The 21804-nt window shown below is 41.8% G+C and overlaps 1 protein-coding gene across 5 annotated transcripts in view; it reads right to left on the bottom strand.

The window, feature by feature from the left end:
- Positions 1-21804, bottom strand: part of TANGO2 (transport and golgi organization 2 homolog) — a 281037-nt gene that overhangs the window by 99437 nt on the left and 159796 nt on the right. For all 5 annotated transcript variants that reach the window (XM_082259111.1, XM_082259112.1, XM_082259110.1 and 2 more), the window contains exons 3-5: positions 20839-20927; positions 20490-20609; positions 13400-13514 (exon numbers count right to left, since the gene is read on the bottom strand). In XM_082259111.1, the coding sequence (XP_082115237.1) occupies positions 13400-13514; positions 20490-20609; positions 20839-20927 (324 nt within the window). The remainder of the gene's footprint in view (positions 1-13399; positions 13515-20489; positions 20610-20838; positions 20928-21804) is intronic.

Below are 21804 nucleotides of genomic sequence, written 5' to 3' on the forward strand. Positions count from 1 at the left end.
TACTCAAGGTCAGGCGCTGCTCAACCCCCCGTTGGAGGAAAGCCAAGATCCGAGCCACCGAAAAGGAGCGAGGGTGAACCCCAAGCTATGTACGTCTTCCAAGTACGATGGTAGATCTTCCTATAGGCAGATTTTCAAGACACTTACAGTGTAGGAATCACCAATTCAGACAAACCTCTATCCTTCAGCACCTGGCTTTCAATAGCCAAGCCATTAAAGCCAGCGACTGAAAACTAGGATGGAAGATTGGCCCTTGGGACAGCAGATCTTCCCTGAGAGGAAGTCTGCAAGGAGCATCGGCGACCAAACGTACCAGATCGGCGTACCAAGAACAGCGAGATCAGTCTGGAGCCACTAGGATGACATGAATCCCTTCTGCCTCAATCCTGCGCAGGAGTTTTGCCAGAAGTTTGAGAGGGGGAAAGGTGTAAATCAGATGATATTGACTCCTAGGAGCCACTAATGGGTCTGTGGCGTTGGCCAGAGGATCCCGAGACCGTGTCACAACCTCTGTACCTTCCTGTTGAGACGAGAGGCCAACAGGTCCACCTCGGGAGTACCCCACTGGAGGCACAACTGATGAAACACCTCCGAATGAAGTAACTATTCCCCCTGGTCCAACGCCTGTCGACTGAGGTAATCCGCTTCCCGATTTTTCACCCCTGAAATGTGTACATTAGAGAGGGCTGGAATGAATCGGTCTGCCTGCCTTAGAATGCCGGCTACTTCCCGAGCTGCCAGGACACTTCTTGTGTCCCCTTGGTGATTGATATAGGCCAAGGCCATGGCATTGTCCGGTTGAATTCATAACGGACACCCCTAAAGACTATTGTCCAATAATCCAGACAGAGTTTGATCGCTCAGAGTTGTTCCAGTACAGTGATCGGCAGTCTGGACTCTACCAGAGTCCAGACCCCCTGAGCACAATAAGTGCCAAGGATACCACCCCATGTGGACTGGCTGGCATCCATGGTGACAACCGTCCAGTACAGGGGGAGAAAGGATGTTCCCTGTCGAAGTGCCGGAGAACAAAGCCACCAAATCAGGGACCCTCTCGTACCCCGGCCCAACAGAATCAGATTGTCTAGAGACTGTGGATTCTTGTCCCATTTCACTAGAATCTCTTTTTGCAGAGATATCATGAGGAACTGTGCAAACGGAACCGCCTCTAAGGTAGGCACCATCCAGCCCAGGACCCGCATGCATGCCCACGGGGATGACCGTCTGATGGATAAAAGATGTTGAATTGCTTCCTGCAATTTTTGAAGTTTTTCCAGAGGAAGAAACACTCTGGCTGAAGTGGAGTCCAGAGTCAGACCCAGATAGTCCAGTTTTGTGGACGGAACAAGAGCAAACTTCCGAAGATTCAGAATCCAAATGGACTCCCTCAGAGTTTGCAGAGTAATCTCCAAGTTGTCCATCAGAACAATCAGAGACTCCGCTCACAAAAGAAGATCGTCCAGGTATCCCAGTACCACGATCACCTGTTGACGCAAAGATGCTAACACTGGGGCAAACACTTTTGTGAAGACCCCAGGAGCGTAGGCGAGATCAAAGGGTAATGCCACAAACTGATAATGCTCATCGCCCACGGCAAAGCGGAGGAAGTGCTGGTGACCGGCACATATTGGAATGTGAAGGCAGGCGTCCTTGATGTCGATAGAAGCGAGAAAGGCCCCCTGATGTAGGGACGCTACTACTGTGCGAATGGACTCCATTTGGACTTTCTGTACCCACACAAAGCTGTTTAGCGCCTTGAGGTCCAGAATTGGACACACCTTGCCTTCCTTCCTAGGCTTGCACTGTCCCAAAGAGACCCCATGAGCAGTCTGGGGACAGGTTGGAAAGAAAAAAGGTAGGAACAAAACTCGATCTTGTAGCCGGACTGTATGATCTCATGGACCCACTTGTCCTGCACCATGGAGGTCCACGGATCCTGAAACCAGCAAAGAAGTCCCCCCATCCCAGATACGGGTGAGGGCGCCCCTTCATGCAGAGGCCTTGTCTGCAGGTCTGGAAGAGCCCGCTCATGGCTTGCCAGACCAGGTCCTCCTGAAACCTCCCGAGGAGGCCCTGAAGGGCGTTGATCCCTTGTCATGAAACCCTGGGGGACAATAAAAGCCTTTTATGAGCCAAGAAGAAAAGGCAACCCGTCTGCTATGTCTCCGATACGGGCAGCAGTGACTGAATGGCAAGAAGAATCAATGGACTACGAGAGCGTTCACCAGCACCCTCACAGTTCATTGGGAACTACAAGCCGTCAGTCACAATGGTTGATGATACTTGTAAACATTCATTTACAGGAAACTGTGAATAAATGATGCCGACGTGTGGGTGGAGCCCTGCATGGCTGTGATATTTTAAAATTGCTACAACAGGCGCGGGAAGAAAATCCCCCACCCACTCTCACAGGGAGGGGGGGATTGGAGGAAGAAGAGACAGGACAGGAGCTGGACATGTTACATGTTCCACCCTAAATACAGGTGGAACGTGTAATATGTTCCAAAGGTGAACTTAGCTTTTAGTGTCAATAAGTCAGCATCTTTGCAGAAGATAAAGTATTTAGTATTTATGTTTGGTGAGCAACTGTATGCTTCTAGCAATGATCTATTGACAACCATGGGAATAATAACCAGCAAGACAGCTTTTAGTGTTAACCACTAGACGATCACCCGCCGCAGATTTACTGCAGCAGGCAGCCGCTCCTGGGCAAACCGACGTAGCTCTACGTCGGTCACGTGCAGGCAGCCAGGAGGAGCGCTCCCATCCCCGCTCATTAGCGGGGAAACCGGGGATCGTTCCCCGCTGTTGTAAACACAGCCGTCCGTCCTTCTCCCTGGGATGATCACAGAGACCATGTGATCCTGCTATATAGGATCACATGTCTCTATTGTCATTTCACAAGCCCCCCCCCCCACAGTTAGAATCACTCCCCTAGGCTTACATTTAACCCCTTGATCACCAACAGTATTAACCCCTTCCCTGCCAATGGCATTATTACAGTAACAGTGCATATTTTTAGCACTGATTACTGTAGTAATGTCACTGGTATCCCCAAGAGTGTCAAAAATGACAGTTAGGGGTCCGATCTGTCCGCCGCAATGTCGCAGTCCCACAAACAATCGCAGATCGCCGCCATTACTAGTAAAAATAATAAATAAATAATAAAAAATGACATAAATCTTTCCCGTAGTTAGTAGATAACTTTTGCGCAAATCAATCAAAATACGCTTATTGCGATTTTTTTTTTTTACCAAAAACATGTAACAGAAAACAAATTGGATTAAAATGTTAAAAAATTTGGATTTTTACTTTTTTTTTGGGAATGTCATGTAGCAGAATGTGAAAACTATTGTTTTTTTTTTTTCAAAATTGTCGCTCATTTATTTTATAGCGCAAAAAAAAAAAAAAAAAAAAAAAAAAAAAAATCGCACAGGTGATCAAATACCACTAAAAGAAAACTATTTGTGGGAAAAGAAGGACGTAAATTTTGTTTGGGTACAGTGTCGCACAACCACGCAATAGTCCGTTAAAGTAACGCAGTGCCGAATCGCAAAATAGGGCCTGTTCAGGAAGGGGGTAAAATCTTCTGGGGCTAAAGTGGTTAATCTAGCTCTCGTCGGGATGACAAAATTATCTTCGTTATCTGGTGCTGAAAAACTTTTAGAATTATTAGTATGCGCCATATATTTGGGAAAGATTCTAATGGCCTTATCATCAACCTCCTTGTGAAGGTCTCTGATAGCTTCAATGTCCAGTTTTTGTGGACAGAATGCTTAAGTACATAAATCAAGCACTGATGTGAACTGCATTATTGATGGCAGCATGGGTCAGCGTTTACTGAGAAGGCAACCTGATCATATCCAAATAGAATTATGTGCAGCTATTAATATGTAACAAATAGCAATCCTGCAGTATTAGGACTTAATTTCCAAAGCTACCCCACTTCCTAAGGGCTATACAATCCACATATTAATTTGTCCTCTGTGTCTCGCCCACACAAGCACTGTCACGCCACATAAAGAATGTGAGTAGTATTGTTCCATGAGCAACTTTCATCAATGTGCCGCCTGAGTATTAATTGTCACCCAGCTAAAGATCATAACAATCTATCACATACTAAAACGAAGTTATCGGCTGGACAATCTAAGTATGCCAACATATCATAAGCAAAGTCTGCTATTGCTCAGACATGAAGAATTTCTGCTGATGGTAATTCTTTTTAATTGACTGTAATAAAGGTCAAATAATGACATTAAAATATAAAATATCTGGCAATAAAGTTGATTGTTCTCACACCTCCTCCAAGCTCTGAAGAGTGAAATCAGTTTATTGAGCAAAACTAAACTCCGAGATAGGCATACACACTATACGTGGCTCCAAATAGAGACTGCCAATTACTTTCAACTCAAGCGTCTAAGAAAGCTTGCTTCTAAACACTGGTTTCCTGATGCCATTACACCTTCTGTTAACTCTTGCTAGATCTTTGAAAAAACAAAAAAGGTACCCAAAGACTTAGGGCAAAAAGGAAATCTGCCCATGAACACCTCTGCACAGACCTCCTGACTGACTGACAATTACCCATACTTCAGTCTATAAACATGCGCACCAATGTCGACTTGCATGTTTATTCTACAATCTTTCTATCACATGTTTATGGATATTTTATAGGAGGATCTAGAGAAGGGATATGCAAACTGTGGACCTCGAGCTGTTGCAAAACTACGAGTCCCATCACGCCTCTGCCTCTGGGTGTCATGCTTGTGTCTGTCAGAGTCTCGCTATGTCTCATGGGACTTGTAGTTCTGTGACAGCTGGAGGGTCACAGTTTGCATATCCCTGACCTAGAGTATTTCCAGTTTTTTAAAATATACTTATTTGAATGTAATTATTATTGTCAATGCATAGCACAGTAGTAACACTTTTGTTTTTCTGTAGGGTTTTTATTTATATATGTGCTTGGAGGCAGCCATACTGGGGCTCATCCCATAAGCAAGCCTGCTGATCTTCTTCGAAATAAATAATAGTAAAATATTATTAATAATAATAATAATAATAATAACAACAACAACATATTATCTGCAGTAGATACCATGTGCATCATTAGATACCATGTGAAGCTGCTAACACTTTTTAAGGAGCTTTTAGGCCACATTATGAAACTATCAGTAATAGTAAAAAATAACCAATTTCCAATGATAGCTTTACATTAGGCTGTGGAGACCAAACTATAATTCAAATTCTGACATCATAAAGAACTGATGACTCTAGAGCCCTGGTGCACAATATGCAGCCCTTTCGTAGATGATGTAGGGCCCTCTAATCTCAGCAGTTTATAGTAGTAACATTGATCAGGGTAATATTATTGATCTCTACTGGGTAACATGTTCCCATCTTCATATTGTCTTCTGCAGCATATCCCCAGTCAAAAATGTAACATATCCATACTCTTTGCCTGTCACTTCCTCTATATTCGATCTGCAATTTACAGCAGTCCTTTCAAGCATTACATATATTGAACATCATGTGTGGCCCTTTGGTAATGTCAGAGACCGTATTTGAAGCCTCCTTTAGCTCATACGTCGTTGACAACCACTGCTTTAGAGAGTTCTTCACAGCACCTTAACATACTTTTTTTGTCATTTCATTCTAGCATCTACAAGGAAATTATATTATATATACATACACACACAGTATATAAAAATAATCATTTCAGTGAAGTAGCATTCAGGCAGCTTTAATAATGTCCCCTCACTCTACTCTCATACACACTTGTTATAGTTTTAGACCATACATGTGACAGCTATGTCACATTTAATTTGCTGGGAGGCCACTTCTCCAAGATAAAAGGAATAGGTGAAACCTATAATGGGTCTTTTCATAACGGATGAAATAAAAGTTTCTCATAATCAGCTCTGAAAGCGGTCAACTTCTTACTAGCTGCTTAATCAAACCTATTTCAATGCCTAGGCACAGACATAACGAGCACTAGGTAGCCGGATAAAAATCCAATTTTGGGCCATGTTAAAAGGGGCAAATAAAAAAATCACCTGTACTGCCATAATTACTGTATATATTTGTGTGGTCTGAAGATGATTTAACACCCTGATCAAGATAACCATCCCAAGTCTGGATTTAGCATTATGTATACCAGGACTTGACAAATTTGCTTGCAATCTAGGAGCCAGCTAAAAAAAAGTTAGGAGCCAGTTTTTTTTTCGCACATGCCGAATGGCCAGCTTCTGTCAGACCGGCTGCCATACACACGGCCAAATAGCGGCCAGTTATTATTGAACCGGCTGATGGTGCCCGGCATTCAGCTGTGTGTACTTGGCTTGATGGGTAGTGGCTCACTAGGGAAGGACAGTGCAGCAAGGTGGGGGCAATAGGTGATCCAGTAACCCATGCCACCTTAGGCCCCTTTTATACGGGCACCTCCGCTAAGCGGAATCTGCTTGCGCAGCTGGGATTTCTCCGCTAATCCCAGCTGAGCAGGCGGGTGACAGGTCCTGTCCACTTAGCTATGCATAGCGAACACCTACACAGTCCCGCTCTCCTCTATGGCGCATCCGGATGAAAATGGACTGCTTGTCCATTTCCATTCGATGCCATCTGATTCGATCTGCCGGGAAGATGGAAAATAGGACCACCATCTGTCTGTTTATGGCGGACAGGATCAGATAGCTCCATATAGGAGGACCCTTCAGGTCCGCCTGAAAAACTGACAGGCGGATCTGATCAGGCAGCCCGCGCAAAAGGGGCCTTCGGCTGTGTGGCTGTGGCATGGCAGGGAGATGTTAAAAAATAAAAAAAATTATTTTAGTAAACAAAAAAAATTAATAAATTGTTTCCATCTTTTGTGAGGGTGTGAATAGAACTGAGGCTGTTCCCACCAACCGCCCCACACTCACTGTCCACTTACCATTAAGCAAAGGGCGCCAGATTAAACAACTTCAGTCTCTTCTCCTCTTGGGAAGGAGATGGGCGGGCAGTGAGAACAGTCAGGGGTAACTCTCAGCGCTGTTAAGGCTTGTCGCAACACCGGCCACCACAAGAGGGCGTCAGTTCCCCGATAGAAGCGTCTCACTCCAGAAGGCCACAAAGCCATGGCCTCAATTACTGGCTGGCACGGAATCTTAGCCCAGGCACCTGGTGGGGGGGGGGGGGCAGCCGCACGGGGGCAAGACACCTCTTGCAGTGCAGCCCAGGCGTCAGGTCGCTAATTCTACTTGCAAATGCGACCTGACTCCTGGGGTTTGTCGAGCCCTGACGTATACACTAGATTATAGTATTATGACAATCAAGTAAAATACAAGATGATCGAATATGATAACATTTAAGGCCAGTCAGGGGGTGGGGGGTGGGAAAAGGAATTGATAGAAATGGGAAGGAAGGGAGGGAAGTGGGGGTAAAACAAGGGAAAAATCAGGAGAGGTCATCTAGGGAAAGAAAAAGGAAGGAATGGAATGGGGGAGGGGGAGGAAGAAAGGGGAAATGGAAAGTAGATGTCACCTAAAGAAAGGGAAGGGGAGGGGGGAGAAATAAAAAAATAAAAATAAAAAGGGGGGGGGGAGGGATGAGACAAAGGAGGAAAGGGAAAAAGGAGAGGTCACCTAGTCATACAAATGGGAAACATACCATTCAAAATTTGGGCCGTCTGGTAAGCAAGTATTCACCTTAGGGTGAACCCCCCTCTTTCCTGCTAACCCACCCCCTCCTTTTCTTTCCCTTTCTACTCCACCTTCCCATGTGCATTCTTGCGCATTAAATACTTCTATAAATGTAAAAAAAAAAAACGGCTTTTAAAGCGAGAGCAGCTTCCCTTTCTTTTCTCCTTTTTTGTTTTAATTTAGTTAGAGAGTCTCTTTACAGTGGACCAAAAGTCTGTTTCAAACTCATCTTTGTTTTAACCCCCCCCCCCCCCAACTGTCCTGACACTAAAAAATGCAAAGAAGGGAACTCCTACTCACCTAACCACCACTAATTTCAGTCTCCTCTCTAAGGATGGCTAGTGAGTCTCCGGAGTGCTATTACCAACCAGCAAGTGTCATCAGGCACAGCTTTCGAATGGCTGATTATGCTCAAGGAATGAGCATGTAGCAAGTGTTAAGCCATTATATAATAATTTTATTTCTTTGCAGATTTACTGCTAGGAAATTATTGGGGCTCAAAGGATTGTTATGTATACTGTAGTGATATGCACGTGGTTAAGAGTCTATATTCACATAATACACTAAGCTATACTGGGCTAACGGGGGCAGGAGCTTCCAGCTGGAACCTCTTCCCTTTTACCTATTGTCATATTATACCTATTTCAATCTGAGGAAAAAAGAGCAAACAGCTATACTAGCAGAATGACATGCTAAAAATCCAAGCTGATCATCAAGTAGGCCGTGTCTGCCAAGTCAGTTTAGATACAAATTGTTTACGCCTGAGTGAAGTGTATATTTAAGTGGCACAGTAATGCGCATGCAGAGAATGTAAATGCCTGACCATATCAGACAAACATTAAAGTCACTGGAGAGAATGTCAACTGCCAGAACCATCCCTGGGTTATTTGCATGAGAAAGTGAATTGTTTCTATTTTCAGGCCTGAGTCTTTTTGCTAGCCAACTTCTACATAGGACAGACAGGTTACTCATTGGGTTTTCAACATATTGTGAGCAGAAAGCCAAGCGAGAGACAGATTGAAGCCAATAAAAATACATCTCTGTAAAAACGGTATGAGCACTAGTCTTATTCATGTTATGGTCTGAATGGAAAAATTTATCTTTAATGTAACTGCTATTTAGGCGTCTAGCTTCTTGAAAGTTACATATGTTCCGATGCACAAAACAATGTCACTTGGTAAACATGCTAAAAATTTTGCACTTGGCCACAATTATTGAAAATGTCAGAAACTGCTGCACTCAAAAATTCCTTGAATACTGAGGAAATGTTTACATATATATAACAGTAAGGTGCACTGTGCACTGTTTCTATTTGTTCATCGTGATTTAATACAGTTGTGAAAAATATATCAAAAGATATACCATCATACTGCGTATCAAACCATTACCAATTGACAAAAATAGTAATAATCTATACTATTATGTATAAAGTGCTACGTGCAATGATCAAAAAGTGCTTGTGTGCTGTGCTATAATTGCAATTAATTAAACATATGCTCCAAAACGCATATGGTTAAAAAATGTGCTCCAACAAATGCAAATTAAACAGGTGTTCCATAGACCATATAAACAAATGAGCATTCCAATAGTATATGTAATCTATTTGCATAGAGTTAATATGAAGTTCCTGATTCCCACATGCGAGATATAGTAGAAAGTGTCCTTATGCAAAAAATAAATCCAAAGTGCATGTGCATCACCACCGCTTACTTGTTGGCCACTTACCTGTCAAGGTCTTACCTTGCCTTCCTGTTGGCAGCCATCTTGGACATGTGCAGACTGCTGTCTCTTATAAACGCTGTTTGCATCATCACTTGCCTGCTGTCTGGACGTCTCTCAGTGATGATGTTGTACACCTGACTATTTATATCACCTGATGACTTGCAGTCCTTGCCCTTGTGTTTGTGCTCCAAGGTGCATCACTGCTAGCAGTCTTCTGTTCTCCGTGTTCCTCTGTTCATGACCTGGCTTGACTGACGACTTTCCTGGCTCTCGATCCCGCATCGGCTTACGTCCCCACATCGGCAGACTACCTGCGTCTGGACTCGACCCCAGCTTGGATGACTATCCACTTCCGGACTCAATCCCGGCTTCAATGACTACCTGCTTCTGGACTTTACCGCGACTGTTCCTGATTTCGCATCTCTCTTGCTGGGCATTTATTGTTGTTGCTAAAATAAACTGCTTTATTTTAATTTCATCTTCGTGTGGTCTGGTTTCCTGGTACCCTGACATTATCAGACAAATTGATCCTTCTAAGGGATCATATGCACATATACAGGATCACATCCATGATCTAAGGATTGTCAGCCAGCCCAAGAAGATTAGGATAGATCCAAGCTCACGTAGTTATGCATCACCACTGTGCTCCAAACAAAGGCTGGTGGCTTACCACACAAATTGATCCCTCTAAGGGATCATATGCACATATACAGGATCACATCTAAGGATTGGTTGTCAGTCGGCCCCAGAAGATTAGGAAAGATCCAAAACTTACGTAGTTGTGGAATCTGCAGTCCAGATGCTGGGCTCCACACTGGTCAGGTCGGGATTTCGGTGTAATCCTGGTCAGATCGCGGGGATCCAGTGCAGGGAAAGTTAGTTGTAGAAGTTGAGGTTCTCCAGGCTGTGTGATCAGAGCGCAGTGATCTCCTCCTCCTCCTCCCATCACACAGCTTGGAGAACCTCAACTTTAAAACCGACCAGTGTGGAGCCCAGCATCCGTTCTGTAGATTCCACAACTACGTGAGCTTGGATCTATCCTAATCTTCTGGGGCCGGCTGACAAATCTTTAGATGTGATCCTGCATATGATCCCTTAGTGGGATCAATTTGTCTGGTAAGCCGTCAACCTTTGTTTGGAGCACAGTGGTGATGCACATGAACTTTGGATTTATTTTTTGCACAAGGACACTTCCTAACTTATCTCGCATGTGGTAATCTGGAACCACATATTAACTCAATGCAAACAGGTTATATGAACTATTGGAGCACTATTTTTTTTTTTTTTTAAATGTACTTTGGAACTCCTTTTTAATTAATTTGCATTTGTTGGAGAACATTGTTTAACCATATGAATTCTGGAACATATGTTTAATTAATTGCAATTATAGCATAGCACACAAGCACTTTTTGATCATTGCACATAGCACTTTATATATAGTATGGATTATCACTATTTTTGTCAACTGATAATGGTTTGATACGCAGTATGATGGTTTATCTTTTCATATATTTTTTCACCATTGTATTAGATTATGTATGATGAACAAATAGAAACAGCACACCATATGGTTATATATAACAAAACAATGTCAGACTTAAAAAAAAAAAAAATGTCTAGACTTTCAATTTTTTTAAATACATAGATTTACTGTACATGCATGTATAATGCACAAATACAGTATATACATATATATTGTGAAACAAGCACTGTCAGTCACTGTCAGAATGTGATAAAAATGACACTGGGAAAGGCAGTTGTGGCAGTGAAAGTGCGCTTGAGCTATCTGAACACGTAGGCCAACAGAGAATTCCAACTGGAGACAGATGGGTGTAGCTGCTCTCATTCGGGTCTGCTTAAAGTGAAAAGACACCCAAAAGGGGAAGTTCTGCTCTTTCTACTCCTCCCCCTCTCCTCTTCAACTTTTGGAATTTTTTTTACTTTTTTTTTGGGGGGGGGGGGGCGGGAAAGTGGGTACCTAGTTTTGAATGGTACCCAATCCCACTTCCACTTCCGATCCAATTGATTAGGAGGCTTCTCTACTTTCTGCATGTCCCTGATCTGATTTTGTAAAAATACTAGCCAAATATTACAAGGATCTGAGCATCTCTATCTCTAGATCTCTCAGGGAAAGGAAGCATGTCACAGAATCATAGGACTGCAGCCCAACCCCAAACACCCTGAAAGGCCTGCTGAATATAACCACAGCGGAAAAGAAAACACCTCCCAAAATAAAGTGGTTTCCTAATTTGCTTGTATGGTAGCTCAAATTATGATCATCCAATATTGAGGCGGCTGGTATTACCTCCTTAACGGTTATGAACAAGAACAATTATGTGCATTTAGGGCTATACCAAGTTTTGACACACACCAACAAATTTGTACGTAGCCGGGAGCCGCCGGCTGAGAGATTCCCTACCCATCCGCACTGCAACCCCCCACCCCACAGGGCATACAGAGTTGTGCCCGCTTGCTTCATGCCCAGCTGTAAGCAATGACAGGAGCAGGCTTGGGGGATGATGAAAACTGTGTTGCCCCCCCCCCCCCCCACAGCTAGGGCACTTCATGCCATAACAAGAGCAGGCTGGACCACTGTGTGTGTGCTCTCTCTCCTGCACACCACCTCCCTCATTGCTGGATTGTGTGTATATAAAGCATCTGTGTAGAGCAGGCAGAGTAAAATCCCAGCGTATGCCTCTACTCTCCCCATGCCTCCCAGAAGATGGATCGGATCTTATTAGAGGGCAGGAGAGAGAGCCAACAGGAGCATCAAAGAGGACTCAATGTGCAGGCGCCATGGATAATAGGAATTGTACTTCTTAAAAGGAGCGCTGCACCATACTTGCTAACGGAAGCTAACATGCTGTGGACTTCAATCCCCACGAATCCCTGCACTAATAGGAGAGGAGCTTTACTGTTTTCCTGGGCAAATTGTTCCTGATTGCAGGCAGTCCAGTAAAGACAGAGTGAAGAGTACAGACCTGCTGACAGGGTCTGTGCTTTGTATCCAAGGGACTGGACTTAGAGGGGACCTAAGAGGATTTGTTGCTCTGCCTGTTCACCCACATCAGGGCGAGGGGAAAGACCTGAACATCAGCCTGCTACAACTGTCTTCAGAGAGAGAGAGAGAGAGAGAGACAGAGATCGAGAGAATCACTGCATCTTCAGGAATGGAGCTGAGAGACTACAGCATGTGCATGGGATCAAGATCTGATCCAGGGAGACTGATGATTGCCAAGCTTTTGGAACCAGACTAGCCACCTGCCAGGGAGTGGTAAGCTGAACTACACATTCTAAAAGCCTGTTACACACTGTTAGTCCAAACAGAGACTGCTCCTACTTAGTGACCTATCTTCTAACCACACTCCTCAAGGGACAGTTTACCACCTAAAGAAAGGCCCCACTGAAAGCTGGCCAACGTTGATTACTAGGCACCAGGTACTTTCTACCACCTCCAGGGTTACCTCCATACTAGTGTGTACAAGCCTTAGGTCTTGAAATAAATCTTTGTTCCTGTGAGGGCTCTTGAAGCTAGGACGCAAGTTGTACGTGGTGCCTTGACTTCTCTACAAGTTGAGATAAAATGCTCTGTCATTTAACCATCAATTGCCAAAATTGTTTTGGATAATAAGAGATTGGCAATTAGGCAAATAATTCATGGAGGAAAATCTTAGCATCAGAAGAATTCTAAAGCTGGTCATACACGGTTTAAAATATGTCCAGTTTAGCAGGGATCAAATTCTTCTGTGATCAACAAGAGCCAGCTTTCAACTTGGGCAGAGATCTGGCCTTATGTATGTTCTGGGATTTGGATCCAAGTAGATTTCAAGTCAGACACCTTGAGACCTGCACATCAGTGCCGTTTTCTTAGAAACATTTTATATTAGCTCACGTAAAGAAAGACCAAGGATTTTATTCCCTCCTATCATTTGTTCCATAAGTACACACCAAGTGTAAAACCAGGATGAGCCCCCAGCAATCTAGATAAAACACATATTTAGACCTACTTAAAGTCTGCCGCAACCAGGTTAAAAGCATTGTAAATATGTCCCTCTTCAGATATCTTCTTAATGTAAGAAAAGCTGTCCAGATCAGAGTTCAAAAAGTTAGACACCAGATGACCTAGGAATATAAAACAACCAGTGGGAATATTTAGGATTAAATAGGACATGTTAAACCTTACTAATACATTGTCTAATCAATACAGAAAACATTATAGAAATTATTTAATGTGTGGGTCAATTTGCATTAGCATCTCATCAAATATACCTATTATGGCATGACACACAGAAACACTCAAATAAAGAGACCTTGTATATTTCTTTAAATTGTCTATACAGTCATTCCAGTTCAAGGATATCATGCTCCAATTAGCACACAGTTTCCCATTTAACTCTGTAAGGAAGGGAATCTGAAGTGTTTTGATTGTTCACGTAGGTATAAATTTCAGAAATGAGACCTTTGCCTCTAGGGTTACGTAAGCAGATATGCTTGTACAGAGACTGTCCTAACATTGTGTCTATCTTAAACTGAGACATACAGAAATGTTTAACCTGTAAACAGTGAAATATTTCTTTGTTTGGAGCAAAATATTTAGCCTGCAGGGCCTGAAAGGAGATGAACTTCGAGTTCTCAACTGGTTTGTGCAAAGAGAGAATATCCAAGTTTATCCACCAGGTATATTCTGAGAGATTAGGGAGACCTGGAGGGGGAGGTTGAGTCTCCCAGAAAGGCTGCTTGTGGTGAGGCCTGGGATGGTAAAGAAAATTTGGTTTTGTAGCTTTTCCATAGGTGGAATGAATGTGCCACTAGGGAAATTAAAGGTATATATTCAATATAAATAAACATAACCTAAAAAATGAAACGGCAGTGTGTGTGCACCACCCCAAAATATATATAAGAATGACAAATATTGGTGAATTGTAAATGAATTCCATAGTTCACTGCAAATAAAGTGAATTTTAAATGAATTCCACAGTGACGATATTGTTACGCATCAATCTCTGTGACCACAACCAGTGTAGAATATTTAGTGTTCCTCCTCCAATAAATAAGATGCTCCACCGCGTGAAATACAAAAAAATACTGCGTTCACCAGAGTTTTGTACTTCCCACGGCGGAGCACCTTATTTATGGGAAGAGGAGCATGGCAAATATTCTATGCTGGTTGTGGTCACAGAGATTGATGCGCAACACAGAATATCGTCACTTTTTTGCAGTGGAATGTGAAATTCATTTAAAATTCACCAATATTTTTCGTTCTTATATATTTTTTTGGGTGGTGGTGTATACACATACTCACTTTTCATTTTTTAGTTTTTTTTTATTTATATTGAATTTATATGTTTTTTTCACATAACAGCAAGTATAGCAAACCTTTAGAATATCTAGGGGGGGCATCGGCCGATATAAAGTTATTTAGGTCACGTTAAAATGATTTAGTAATTTTAATGGAAAGTGGTCTAAAAAGGTATAGTCATTTTGTTAAGATTGTCATTTATGCTGCGGTCACTCTGCCTAGAATGTGGTAAGATTTCCATATTTAAAGTGTTTGAGTTTGGAGATCACGGGGAGATAGTTGTTAAGAAATACCGTGTGAAGTGAATCCCCCAAGTATGATGATAGGAAGATTTGAGACCATTGGAAGTCAAAGGAATTTTTAAGTGCCTGGAATTGAGCCTCTGGTATGTTAATGAGCATCCCTATTGATTTTGTGAGATTGATAGTGGGACCTTTCGTCTGTAAATAATTGGGCAGGGAGATTGTAGGTTTAGTAATTTATATAAGCATGTCGTCTACGTACATGCCGAGTTTATATTGTGAACCTGCTTTGGAATAACCAGATATGTCCAGAAGTTAGAGAATAGCAGCTGCTAGTGGCTCCATAACAAGAGCAAACAATAAAGGGGAGAGCGGACACCCCTGTCGAGTACCTTTGCCCACTTTAACCACTTCAGTTTCAGAAGGTTTTACCCCCTTAATGACCAGGCCATTTTTTGTGATTCGGCACTGCGTTACTTTAATTGCGCGGTCGTGCGAGGCTGTACCCAAATACAACTGATGTCCTTTTTTTCCACAAATAGAGGTTTTTTTTTTGGTGGTATTTGAACACCTCTGCGGTTTTTAGATTTTGTGCTATAAACAAAAAAAAAAAGAGCCACAAGTTTGAAAAAAAAAAACAAAAAAACACAATATTTTTTACTTTCTGCTATAAAACATTACCAATAAAAAAATTAAAAATCTAATTTTTACATCAGCTAAGGCCAATTTGTATTCTGCTACATATTTTTGGTAAAAAAAAAATTCCCAAAAAGCGTATTTTAATTGGTTTGCGCAAAAGTTTACCGTTTACAAACTATGGGATAGATTTTTGGACTTTTTATTTATTTTTATGTTTTTATAAGTAATGGCGGCGATCAGCCTTAACTGACATTTTTGACACTTTTTGGGGACCAGTGACATTAATACAGTAATCAAAGCTAAATAATATGCACTGTTACTGTATAAATGACACTGGCAGGGTAGGGGTTAACACTGGGGGTGATCAAAGGGGTTAATGTATGGCTACATGTGCTTACTGACTGTGGGGGGGGGGGGGGGGAGGGCTCTGTGACAGGGACAGAGAGAATGTGTTTGAACCACTGGACCGCATAACGGCGTGTATCAAGTTTTTTATTGTAAGTGGATTTTTTATATCTAATAAAGATTGCTTATACATACTTCTCCATGGCAAGCTTTATGTTTATGTGTCACTGAGGGGAAACATGGCCAGCATCATCCATTAGCAACCTCCTGCCATCCCACACACGAACAGTGTTTGGGACACAGGCTCTGGGAACATCCGAATAGGGCAAAGCAGCCCCGGAGAGTCATTGTATCATACAGGCTTGGATTACATTTTGTTCCGGTGAGAAGGGAATCAGAGGGGGAGCACGAGCACTTTCTTCAGATTGGAGCACAGAAGCACTTTTTGGGCACAGTTGCCAACAGTTTACACTGAATTTTTGATGACATTAATTTATTTCCAGGAGGATACTATTACACCATATTTTTGGCACGGACTGCACTGGGCACTTTATATTGATATTTATTTGATTATTATGTATGATTTGAGGATTGATTGTATTAAGAGGTTTATTTAGCAGCGCTGGCATGTATACACTCCCATATGACGCTATCAAATGCTTTATGGATATCTAAGCTTAATAGGAGAAGGGGGGACGAAGTTCTTCAAGTGTCTTGGATAATATTAGTGGCCATTCTTATATTGTCCGTAATTTGGCAGTCTGGGAAAAAGCCCGATTGATATGGGGAGAATAATGTGGATATTACCGCTGCCAGCCTGTTATCTAAAAGTCTACTAAAGATCTTCAAATCATTGTTTATAACTGAGACAGTATGAAAATTGGAAGGTTCAGAATGGTCTTTTCCTACTTTGGGGAATAAGGGGACATATTAGCTAACAACATCTCATCAGGGAAGTGGCCACCTTTTAATAAATAATTAATTTAAAAGGAGGTCAGTTTAGGGGTCAATTGGTCAATAAATTGTTTAGAATACGCTGAGGAGTAACCGTCCGGGCCAGGAGCTGATCCTATTTTAGGGATTTAATAATATTCCTGACCTGTGGTGCACCGAAATTTCGGCAACCAAAATTTTCGGCCGAAAATGGGCCTATCCCATTTCGGCCGAAAACAAGTCAAAGATGCCGAAAATGAATGGCCGCTGTGTATGAACTAGCACACTGGGTGGGTGGGCGAGCAGCCGCTAATAGCTGTACAGTTTGTTCCTCCGCTGGGCTGTACAGACCAGTTTGTTCCTCCGCCGGGCAGCGGCCGCTTTAGTCAGTGCTACACTGACTAGGATGGCCAGCCGACTGGCGTCTAGCAACCAGTGATGTCCCGAGGAGAGGACCCAGAATGCAGAGCGGAGGAGGATCTTCCTCATCCTCCTCTGCGTCTATTCCAGAATTGCTCCAACAACCTCCTCCCTTCATGTGCTCTGTGCTGCCACTGGGGAAGGTAATCTCTCTCTCTCTCTCTCATCTTCTGTCTGACATTCCACAGGACCCGCACTGAATACGTTTCAGATCTGAAATGTTTGTGTTTCAGGTCTCAAACATATCATTTTATCTTAGCAAATGACCTTAGAAGGTTATTGTGATTTGTGCCTGCTATTTTCTGGTTCTGTAAAGTGATTTGCTGGTGTTTATTTTCACACTCCTGGTCATAAATTGCGTATATATCACTTGTTTACCCCTTCTTGCTTATATCTGGCCTTGTGTGACACACCTATAGAGCGTAATGCAGCATGTGCTGGCCGAGGTCATGTGAGGTAAGTGAGAAGAGGAAGGCACCTCCTGTCTATACATACTGCTCTCAGATTTCCATCACTAAACATAGCAATGCATAATAAAGAGATCACCATGGCCTGTAAGATTTACTGTTCCAACTTATTATTTTATTCCATTATTTCATGATTGCAAAATGTGTGGTCATGTTTTCAACTCAAATGGAACATTAAATCAATCAGATCGCTCTCTCTCTCTTCCATACTGACACAGGACGTCTGTCTGTCTGCCTATAGGAGACTCATTGCTCTGCTGGGTTATCATATCAGTGACAAGTATGCTCATTGGTGTAATTAGCTACATTTTATGATTTCCTGTTAAATTACTTTAATATCAGGGATAATGTGATTATAGGGACAGTATAGCCTTCAACATCAGTTTCCCATGGCTGCAGGACTACAAGTCCCAGCATGTTCTCTCGAGTCACTGGTGGCTTGTTTTTTCTGGATATCAATGTTCATATCAAACTATTTTAAAACCATTTGGGGGGAAATAGTAATTTTTGGTTTCTGTTTTCGGCCAAGGGCATTCTGAATTTTCGGTTTCTGTTTTGGCCCAGAATTTTCATTTTGGTGCATGGAGATAAAGCGTGGGAGGGGAATACCAACCATCCAGCAGAAAGATGCAGGTGGAATAGAGGAGGTAGGTGTGGAGAGTAAGTTTGTGTAGATTTTTGGAATATATACATAATTTCTGATGGATGAGACGCCATATTGACTGAGGGGGCACAGAGTTTGTATTAGTGGAATAGTTTAAAGTGTCTGGTTGAGTTTCCCAACAAACATTGCTGTATATGAATTGCTACTCAGGCTTTCTCAGTTTTGTATGAGAGTAGGTCACCATCAAATTGAACTGCAGTTGAGCAGTTCTGCAAAGAGTGGGCAAATATTGCAAAGTCTAGATATGTAAAGTTGAGACATATCCTAACAGACTAAAGGCTATAATAGAAGCAAAAGCTGGTTCAACAAAATACTGACACAAGGGGGTGATCCTTTTTCCCAACTTTTTTTCTGACATGTTGGTGTTATATCTTCTACTTGGATGTCATACATTGCAGATAGATAAAACAAAAAATGTTTCTAGTCTTCTCTTCAATTGTTTGTTTGTGCATAATGGTTCTTACAACCTACCGGGTCACTGAGCGTGGTCCTGGTGAAGATGGTTACAATGACTACATACCTAAAATATCATATGCTTCTTTACATGAATACTCATTTCCAACTAGCGGCATAACCTCACATCTTCCATCAATACGCTCTGGTGTGCAGGTTATAATCCATCCCCTGTCTCAACTTGGAACATTGAGCTTTTCTTAAGCATGGACTCAGGACTTCCTTCAGAATGATATATTGCATTAGGAATTCATGTTACGTTCTTTTTACTTTCCCTTGTTGGGAACTTGTTTATATGCCATGTCTGATGTACCCATATCTTTGTTGAACTACTGTGTCAATTACTTTGTTTGCAATAAAATTATTTTGTAAAAGAAAAAAAGAAAAATGATGTATTTGTCTTAATTTCAGGCTGAAATTAACAAAATTAAATTATTTAAAAAAGGGGGGGGGGGTATTCTTTTTTATACCCACTGTATATACTTGTAAAGAATGACAGGTTTATAGGTGTATAAAAAAGTAATTTTTTTAGAAAAGGACATTGTGATGTTTGTAAAGATCAGAGTGAAAGTTCTTTATTTTGACGGTTTTCAGAGTATTTTAGACGGGTATATTAAGTATTAACTCTTCTACCAACTAAGTCCCACCTCTCTTTCCATTGAAGCGAATCTGTGAATATAAAATAATGGAAGGTGCCATTGCTGACCTGGTGAAGATTCTGGAACGATCATCCTGGTCCTGACTTCTCTACCCAGTTACTTTACTCTCATCAATAATTTTTCCAGGTCTGTCACTTGCACCTTTAAAAACAAGTCAGCAATGGCAGCTGCGGTAAATTTTACCTCAGAGGTACCTTTTATAACTCAGAAAAATAACTTCTGGATCCTGTCAGAAATCCAATGCTGTCTTGTGCACTCCCAAGCCATATCTCAAGCAGCATTACTAACCCACCTTTATAATTCCGAACCCCCCCCCCCCCCCCCTCTGTTTTGAAAATAACAAATACGAGAGGGGTATTCTTAAGGCCAAACACACTTTATTAGGGTGACAATGTTGCTCTTCTATAGATGCATAGTGGTTAGAAAGCCTTGTCACCCTACAACAATGAATATGTTACTGACAGGATCACTAGGTAAAAATAAAGAAAAAAGAAAAAACTAATTTAGCCATCAAATCTAAGGACTGGCAGGTTTGAATATTTTACTTTTTATTTTGTTCTCGAGTTGAGCTATGCTTTAAGCTCCACTTAATTTGTGTTTAAGTAACAAAAGTTGTACAGTGATGTTATTATTATTTTCCTTTTTAAACAGATACAGTGATGTTGGAAATATGAATTTGAGAAGCGGCTGTGTGAGCTGATCGATGATCTCGCTGGATTGGGGACAGGTGAGTATAGCCTGGCAGCAGAAGCTTTAATATAGGTGTAAGGGCACCAAGCTTGTAGTTACACTTAAAAGAAGTCTAACCTTTTTTTTTTTTTCGGAGATATTAGTCTCAGAAACTGAACCTTGCATCTTCGGGATTATTCTGTGGCTATTGACTCCAGATGTAAATGTTAGAACTTAGTATAGCTGCTCATCGAATAATATAATGTTTATACTGGTGTTACAGAAAAACCCAACTAACATGACATACCTCTGCCCTTGGCATTGACATCTATTTTGGGTTGCAAATAGTTTGTAAGTGCTGCAAACTTCCCTCTTTTTGTGATCCCCAGCCAAGTTCCTCCTTCCTTCCCAGTCTCCATGTCCAATCCTTCAAAAACAAGACAAAACGTTACGAACAAAAGATTGGAAGTGCTTGGAAGAACCTTAGCACTATACGAGAAGTGATAGGCGTTCAGTAACAGCAACCATACACTAAGTTTACTGCCTACAGGGATGATGGCAAGTCAAGTAGTAACTGATTAATATAATAATAAATGAAGCAGAGCAGAAGAATGAGAGAAAAATAAATGGTCAAGCTTTGCTATATTCATACGAACCACTAAGGATTTCATTACTGGTTCCCCAGAAATCAGCTGGTTTGGCAGGTCTGTGATAGAATTCATCTCGGTTGGCAGCTAAGATGAGTCTGTAACACAGAAGAGAAAAGGACAGGTTATTATACAGTACACATTAGTCAATGTGATACAAAACAGTACAATTTGTTCTGAAATAAAATCATTACTGGCTAATGTTCTCATACTACAGCTATAAATTCATTCTGTAAAATCAAGTCTCTGCTATGCAACAAAACACTCTGACAACAGCAGCTGAAATAAAATTAAAAAACAAAACAAAAAAGTTACTTCTTCTAAATAAGAGCCTAATGAAGAAACTTGGACAGAAACACCACGTGGTTAGTCCTATAAGGGCCAGTTCACATTAGTGTGATGCCAGACATCGCATGTGATTCGCACAGCATTGCTGTACAGATCACATGCAATGTCTTTACTATGCAAATTCAGCCATACAAACTATATGGCTAAATTCACATTGCATTCGGAACCAAACTTTTTTATGTCCGCTCCCAAATCGGATCGCATGGGTGTTCACACCTATGCGATCTGATTCTGCAAATTGCACTGCATTTTGCAAACTGATTGCGGGGTGTTGTTAACCTAACATACACTGCAATCAGTTTGCATGAACAAGTTGCGATTTTGATGCAGTGCAGATTTGCAGCGAATTTGCTGTAAATTCACACTGCATCTAGTGTGAACTGCCCCTTAATATGTGATCTGATGTGCACAACAATGCTGACTTTCCATTGACACAACTGGCTCTTTTTGGTGTACGTTTAGTAAACTGAGAAGTTTTCTCTCAGTTCACTTCTCGGCAATTCTCAGAGAAAAATTATCAACTCTGGCACCCAGTTTAGGTGGCCCAAAACTTCAATTCTCAAAGGGTGATCAGAGGAAAACGGCCGTGATCCCTGTATAACTGGGTGGACTGCCTGTAATCTCACG

The sequence above is a fragment of the Pelophylax lessonae genome (assembly GCF_965119305.1).
Source record: "Pelophylax lessonae genome assembly, chromosome: 1".
Lineage (NCBI taxonomy): Eukaryota > Metazoa > Chordata > Amphibia > Anura > Ranidae > Pelophylax > Pelophylax lessonae.